This window comes from Oreochromis niloticus, linkage group LG23 (assembly GCF_001858045.2).
Source record: "Oreochromis niloticus isolate F11D_XX linkage group LG23, O_niloticus_UMD_NMBU, whole genome shotgun sequence".
Taxonomy (NCBI): domain Eukaryota; kingdom Metazoa; phylum Chordata; class Actinopteri; order Cichliformes; family Cichlidae; genus Oreochromis; species Oreochromis niloticus.
In genome coordinates, this window is record NC_031986.2 from 7,821,447 (window position 1) to 7,829,347 (window position 7,901).

Here is a 7,901-nt window from a genome sequence, read left to right on the forward strand (position 1 = left end):
TGAGCAGGGTGAATAGGCTGCTCTGCCCCACAGCCGCCATGAACCGCAGGGGCCACTGCGGCTAAAACCAACAAAGAGAGCCGTTCTGGGACCTTTTTTTTTTTTCTTCTCTCTTTTCCTCCGACCCCCCCTCAGTCCTCTCCGCTGCCAAATCACTGCGACAAGCTTTCCCTTTCTCCTGCATTTATTCTTTTGTGCACCAGCTTTTACTCTTTTTTTGTTTTGTTTTTGGTCCTCCTGGTCACATATACCAGTAAAGCGCACCAGTGGCTTATCTTCCCTCTCAAGTAATGTGAAACCCTTAAAAACCCAAAGAAATGACTGAGTGAGCCAAATGAGATACATCTTCTGAAGATGCCTTTAATCTAAACGTGACTTCTGCTAACGCAGAGTGAATATGCAATAAAAGGGATTAAAAAAAAAAAAGATGTATTAAAAAGAAAGACCTGGTGAATTTGAGCTGAAAATATGACTTCTCAGTAGAATTAACAAACATACTCTTCTTTTTAACTGACCCCCCCTCCCTTATTGAACCCAACCAACTGCTCTCCCCCTACCCCCAACAAGAAAGCCATCTCCCTATGGGAATACAAAGTAGGAGCAGGTAGCAGAGAAGAGCGCTGGGGAGCCAAAATAACCCCCCCTTCAACTATTGAAAACAGGATGAATGCATGCCGGGCTGAATACAGGGGTAAACTGTTAGGTCTTTGTCATTCAAAGTGATGGTTTTAACCCTTTGCAGTCCCCTCTTCCTAACAACCCACTCCTTCTGCCTCACCCACCCTTCCCTCCTTCATTCACAGCTGAGATAATGGAGGGTAGAGGCAGCCTGCGGCTGCAAAGATGAAGCCTAAACACAAGATCAACTCTCTCTTTTCTGTCTCTAATGGGATTCTACCCGTTATGTTTCCATCTCCTCTGCTGTAAAATAGGTGAAAGTTGATAATTATGTAAAACACCCCCCCCCCCCCCCCCCCCCCCCCACCGCCACTTTCCCCAATCAGTCAAAGGCTTTGGATGAATAACAAACAAGTGAGTGCAGGTTGGGCCTCGGCATGTCAATCACCTCCCTGAATGCATACCGCACTGCAAACACGTCCGTATGCTGTCAACAAGTGTCAGGGGCTTTATGTTTCAGGCTTATGTTTCCCCTGCAGGGACACTCAAAACCAAGGAATTCCTGAACAAACCTTTGATTAAAGCAAAAAAAAAAATAAAAATAGGGGACTGAGTATCTGCAGGCTCCTGTGGATCTTGCATGAAACAAACCTGAAGCCCGGCCAGAACGTAATAGCAGGCTTACATGAACGCATATTTGCAAAAACACAGGTGGAGCGTTGGACTTTAGAAGATGAAAAAGAGGCGACGATCGCATTCCTGCACCCACGGGCTTTACCGGAGGCTTTGCCTAATGAGGTGAACATTAATGTGTCCCCGTTTCCGGTTTTGACCTCTCTAAACAATTTAAGCGATTGTGTTGTGGGGAAAATTCCAAAGCACCGGTTAATGACCGCCCTGCTTCGCATTTCGTGCCGAGGCTCAGTTAAAAATGTTGAGAATGTGCACCTTAAATTATATGAAGGAAAGTGTAAATCTAGATGAAACAGAGCTGCTCTTACGCCACAGTAAAGAGAAGCATATTCAGACAGTGAGAAACACACCAACAAACAGGAACAATACAAAAAAAAAAAACAGGAACAACCACCGTCAGACTTCAGGGTTGTTTAATGTCAAACGTTAATATATTTGTCTCCTAATCCATAGTGAAATATTCATCCAGCTTTGACACTCGTACAGGGTCCGCTCTGATCTTGCAGTGACTACAGAGTGACCCCTTCTCCCACAAGCAGGCGAAACATTGATGCCTTCTCAAAATAAATATTTTATCATTATAAAATAATAAACCTTCAAATAAATATATAGTTTTAACTTTACACTAGGCAATGTTGGAATTAGAAAATAGAATTTTCATATAAGGTCACTGTACAATTTACAAGTAGAAGGGATAAGATCTTTCTTTTGTAAATTACATAAACGTGATTAAGAAACATTCCAGTGAATGTAAAACTAAATTTCAAACAAACAAAAAAAAAAGGTCAATTATCTGATTCATATAGCCAATTAGCCAAAAACATTAAAACCACCAGTCTCCCTTTTCTTGAAAAACACTGTGATTAATGTTGTGTCTGGTAGTGAGGACACTGTCAAGGGTTGTGGGTCGGTGACTCTGGTTTGTTTCTGATCAGTTTGGGATATTTTAATGTGTTCTTTCAAATCGTTCCTGAGCAGTTTATGAAGTGTGACGTGAACACTGTCCCCTGTCCCGGGGTGGGGCTTTGCGTAAACGACGTTTAAATGGGCGGTACATTTCCCGGGCAAACCTTATACTGCAATGAGATCACCGCTTCGCTTGTCAGTGGTTTTAATGTTGTGGCTGATTAGTTTAGGTATGGATTCATCAAGGTGCCTCTGGCATGGCAGAAAACTTTTCCCAGTTGAAGTATTATGTACAAAAATAAAACATCTGTTCAACTCGTTTTCTGACGTACGCACACCGTTTGCAATTAAAACTTTACAGTCAGTAACAGGAGTCTGTTCTTAGCACACAAGTTGTATTAAATGTTAAAACAAAAAGAGAGAAGACGCTATCTGCTGGACTCTCATAACAATAAAACAACGAGGGCACTTGAGTGAACAAATTTTCAGGACATTAAAAAAAAGGAGGAAAAAAAGACAGTAGTTGAATATGTCTTCATACATTTAAATGTAGAGCGCTTCTTTTGGTTTACCTTTCAAGTGAAACTCCTAATGCTAGGGTGAGTGAATGCACCTCCCGTGCCTTTAGTACAAAGATTTTTCTGAGCCCACTTTAAAAAGGCAGCATATTAAGGCCATTTTTCAGCAGATATTGTAATGACCTAGATGAAAAATACAAAAACTTAAGCACAACAGCATTATTAGATCTCTATTAAAACCTTTCATCTACACAACTACACGCCTATTGAGTTGAGCGAGCGTAGAGCCCTTCCATCCATCTCCATTTCAACACACACACTACGTCTACGTTGGTTTCCGGACATCCTCATAGTGGACTGAATTTGAGTTCTTGCAACGACAGCCGGGTCGTTTGACTCTGTCATAGCAGCATTGACACACTGCCATGCATCCTTTAACCGGGAGGTAGCACAGGATACAGGGCAAGAACAAGGAGAGGAGCGACACGGTGACCCAGCGGACGCAGCAGTGGGACTGCGTGCACGAGAATGGCTTGTCCGTGCACGTGTCCTCGTCATCGCTGGAGCAGTGGTAGAAAAGGCCTTTAATGCAGCAGACGCACGTCCCGTACTCCACCGCACTATCTGCTGAGCACACGCACCGCCGGCCGCACAGCCAACAGGAAGGGAGCACCCGTGGGCGACGGCAATCTGAACACTGACATCGGCCGCAGTCCTCACACCTAACCGAGTGTTTACCTTGATTTCTAGTGACATTGCTGCTCGGCATCACCACCACTGGCCTGGACTCCTCATTCAGGGGTTTCAGCTCCTCCGAGTTCAGTTCGGAACGCTTGGGCTGTGTTCTGATTATCTGGTCGCCGTTCTCTGGGCTGCCGATAAGCCTCTGGTCTGAAGAAACGCTTCCCACGCTGGTCCTGATGCTGCTATGGGAGTCGTCTACACTGGAAGACTGCATAGCACCCGCCGTGGAAGAGTTTCCATGCAGGTTGCGGAGATTATAAGGCCTCTCTTTTTGAGTCTCCTGCTGTCCACTGCCTCCTAAGCCCTGTGATGTATCCTGAGTACCTGAAAATTTTTGGGCAACAGTGGGCCCTTCTGTGTACTCATTGCTACTCCCAGTTATCCTAATCTGATCCAGAGATAGCACTGGTTCAGTATGGGGCAGCTGTCCTTTGTTCAACCCGGGATTTGGAGGACCGTCATCGGTCTGCCGAGTCCGTGGTTCAGAGCTCCCTTCGTCATTCAGTGTACCCGCTGGCCGGTTTAATGATGACCCCTGCTGCCCTCCTCCCCCGTCGCTGTCGTTCTGACTTCTGGAAAACATCTCGTGACTGAAGGGCCACTGCGGCTGGCAGGGGACACATCTGAAGTCCTGTCAAAGAAACACACAGTTTATATCCGTATGGGGTGGCACGTCATGCAAATTATGCCATGCAAATCCTAACCGATGTCAGTACGAGCACCACTATGGAAATTAGGTCTAACAAACACATCAGTGTGGCAGAAAAGATCTGTTAGATCGCACAGTCGATGTAATGTTTTAAGTCACTAGCTGCTGTCTGCTGGGGCCTGCAGAATCAATTTTATGAAGGCTTCCTTTGAATCACAAGCGAGTCTTTGTCTGCTCTCAAAAGGCAGGATAACCAAAGTTTGTTTGCTCAAAGCTGAATCTAAATCCACTCCCAGACCTTACGTTTATGCCTCTGATATTTGAATTTAGGTGCTTTCCGGCTGCTATTTTGTGAAAACTTCCTGTTTTCTCGCATGTATGACAATAACTCACCATATCTGAAGAGAGAAAATTTGCTTGCAGCTTAAAACAACAAAAGAACAAGACTATCCGGCAGGTCTGACTTACAAGGACTCACAATTTGTTATTTTGCGAGACACTCATCTAAAATGAGTCTTTACAACAAGTCGTCAAACAACGCCCAGACTCCAATGGGGACTGAGACACACGAGGTGAAATTAATACCAGCTATGCAATGCTGGTAATGAATTGATGCTGTGAGGTCATGCTGCTGAACATGAAGAATCCTGCCCCTGGTACAAGTCCTACCACAGACCCTTGCTGCAGCGCTCATGCTTCCTGTCATCGATCTGGCGTGTAACAAGGCTTAAAATGGCTGAAACTTCAGTTTCTCAAATTATGACTCTTTTGGTTGGCCATTTTAGTTTGCGTACTATATGCATGGGGAAAATTCACTATATTGAGGTATCTGTTTAACACCCCCCCCAAAACAATAAAAACAATAAAGCTTGCAGACAAATTCAACTACAGCTTTGTTAACTTCGTTAAACTCAATGTATGAATGCAGGCGGCAAGAAAATTAAACACTCGTTTAGAAAATTACACAATTATTGATGAGATTATAAAATTGTACATTTTATAATATCTCGGTTATCATTAATACACTGCTTTTGTGACACCCCTAATCTGGTTTGGAACCTTATTCAGATATAAGCTTTATGATTAGTAACGAACCGACTGTTCCAGGTAAATCGTGATCTTAAAAAATATATTTATATTAAAAACATACATTCCCCCCCTCCTCTTCTGATGAACATGAAGAAAAATTTCAGGCTATCTTTCATCACAGCAGCTTTGTCGCTTATGTCAGTCAAAAGGCTGATAAAATTAGGCCTATTATAAGTGCATCACTAATCTGTCAGATTGAGCTTCGGGGCATGGCGATGTGCAATTTCTACCTTTAACCTTTATTTTAGAAAGCAAAATGTTAAAATAACCAGATTATAGCAGCATCAATACATCAATTAATGCTATGACGGTTGTTTACCTTATACTCAGAAAAGCCAATCGGTTGCTTGGTTGTCAACTGTCAGATCTGAAATAGTCGTTCTATCAGAAGATGTTAGAAGACATCGCCACTGGCTGAGGAAAAGTAAGATAGGTTTCACTTTTTTAACCTTCCAATAACCAACACGATCAGCCAACAGTCAGAATATTGTCTGACACAGCAAAAACGTCAAAGGTAAATTACGTGTCAAATGCCATGTTTCACTTTTTCTACGCCCGTCTCTCACAGGGTCAACATTTCCATCGTTAGAGGTTGCATACGCTGATGATCAAAGTTCATTTCTTTTTTAAACACTGAAGACTGATGTGGGTCAAACTGATAACTGAAACGAGGAGTTGAAGCGCATATAAGAGGAGAAGGAACCAACTTCATTTCTGTTAAACCAAAAAAGGAAAAAACAAAAACAAAGTAAAGAGCCCCAAGTGTCTAATAAGAGTTTAAAATGAAGCAAAACGATACAAGAGTTCCGACTTCCCAGCTACTGGATACTCACCCCAGATCAGCCATAGTTTCCCTTTGAGTGTGAGTATTAACAAAAGTGCTCTGTACACTGGCTCATTTTCACCACCGCCTCACACTAAAGTGAGAGGGTGGTGAAAACAAACGAAAAAAAAAAAGGTCTTGATTCTTGTGCTCGTGCTAATTACCTTTTAAATGCAATCTTTTTCAAGAGGTGGAGGGACCAAGGCCACCCCTCCTTTCAGTTACAATACAGGAACGGCTTTTGTTTGTTCCTGTGGCAAGTGGCAAATGGCCTGCAGCAAACTTCCCCATTCGAGCACATTTTTACATTGTTAGACAGCTGAAAAGATGATGAGTGACAAGATTTGAAGAAGAAGAAGTTTGGAGCAAAGAAAGAGGCCATATTAAGTGGGAGTGCACTCAGAGGGTTTGTGTGTGGTGGGACATCTTTGGGAACTTCTTGGGTTCTTTTGGTTTTATAAGCCTGGTTAAAACAGACGCCTCCACACAGGAGTCTGTGACAGTGGGAGAGAAGCTGGAGCTCTGTGACAGGATCGAGCTTCCTAAACCTAAACAGAGCATCAGCCAAAAATAAAAAAAAAAATTGAATGCTGAGTAAAACCAGAAAGCCCGATGACTCGCGCGGGTTCTGATACGCAACCGATAAGCGCGTTTCCACTGTGTGCATGAGATTTATAATGCAAACATGCAAGCGTGCGGCACGGAAAACACGTTTAAAAGAAAGAAACGCTAAGCGGACAGCTCGCAGCAGCGGACGGAAACAGTGCAGGCTGTGTGAGTGCACGTATGAGCAAACACGTGCCAACTTGGACACTGCTACTTCCTAATAACCAGACACCAGCGGTCAGGTGAACAATTAAGCTAAATGAGTCATTAGTCAGAGCGAAGGCGGTGGCTAATTTTAGAAGTTAAAAGGGAAAAAGGGACCTTATAAACTTAAGAGGGGGAGGATGACTAAGATAATGAGCTCAAAACTAAGCCAGCAGCTATGTTAAAACCATAACAGTGCACGTATGACCCAAGTGCAACCTAAAGGACGGGAGAGACAAAAACACTGCTAAGAAAAGTGTGAGGGGGAACAAAGTTTGTTAGTCCACAGCTTCAACAAAGAGCATGCGTACTGTTAAAAAAGAGAAAAAAGGATAAGAACTACACAGGTCACACTTACCGTGCTCGCGACGAGACCCCCGTTTAGGTGAAACAAATCCAAGTTGAGGGGGCGAGTATTCCCTGCGGCAACACTTCAGTCGGGAAAACCGTCGGTAAAATCCATTGAGAAAGCTTCCAGCCGGAGCGCTCCTTCGGGAGAAGCGGCGCTAAGATGTAAATCCCATGTTTTTGCGCAACAGCACGAGGCGTTAAAGCACGCGAAAACTTCAAACAGCCGCCGCACGATAAAGTTTATTAGCAAACTTAAAAAGGGAAAGAAGAAGAAGACGAGAACTAGAGAAGAGAAGCAGGCGACAAACCTCACATTTACAGGTAGTTTTCACTCCGTGTGTTTTATCCGCGACGCTCAGAACGTCTTGCAAGTACTTTTTTTTTTCTCGCGTGTGAGTGTGATTTTTTTTTTCTCTCTCTCTTTCCGGAGAGGTCGGGATTTGCGCTGTATGTGGCGTCAACCTGAAAGGGGGGGGGACAGAGCGCTTGTTGTGACAGCGGATATATCGCATCCGGTGCTCAGCCATTGAATGCCAGAAAGTAGCCATTCACACCGAGTCTGATCAAGCCGATCAACCTCTTTGGAAATATGTGTGCTTGGGCCCGTAAAGTCTTCAGTTTCTTACAGCTGACACATTTTTTTTATTATTATTTTTTAAATAAAAGAAGCACGTTACAGAGCAGTCCCCTGAAAATAATG

General features: G+C 43.6%; 1 protein-coding gene across 8 annotated transcripts; it reads right to left on the minus strand.

Annotated features, from left to right (window-relative positions):
• Positions 1-1,707: 1,707 nt before the first annotated feature.
• Positions 1,708-7,681, minus strand: spry2 (sprouty RTK signaling antagonist 2). Of its 8 annotated transcripts, none has more exons than XM_005450003.4 (4): positions 7,515-7,681; positions 7,209-7,339; positions 5,537-5,631; positions 1,708-4,110 (listed from the first exon to the last, which is right to left on the minus strand). In XM_005450003.4, the coding sequence occupies exon 4, from the start codon at positions 4,060-4,062 to the stop codon at positions 3,061-3,063; it is 1,002 nt and encodes a 333-aa protein (XP_005450060.1). In that variant the 5' UTR covers positions 4,063-4,110; positions 5,537-5,631; positions 7,209-7,339; positions 7,515-7,681; the 3' UTR covers positions 1,708-3,060. The 8 variants fall into 8 exon arrangements, with proteins under 8 accessions (XP_005450060.1, XP_005450061.1, XP_025758960.1 ...); XM_005450004.4 differs by lacking the exons at positions 7,209-7,339; positions 7,515-7,681 and adding exons at positions 5,741-5,931; positions 6,051-6,193; XM_025903175.1 differs by having other exon boundaries at positions 7,209-7,681.
• Between the last annotated feature and the right edge of the window lie 220 nt (positions 7,682-7,901).

Excerpts from the sequence above, each read along its gene's own strand:
- spry2 (XM_005450003.4), bottom strand. The coding sequence starts at position 4,062 with ATGTTTTCCAGAAGTCAGAACGACAGCGACGGGGGAGGAGGGCAGCAG.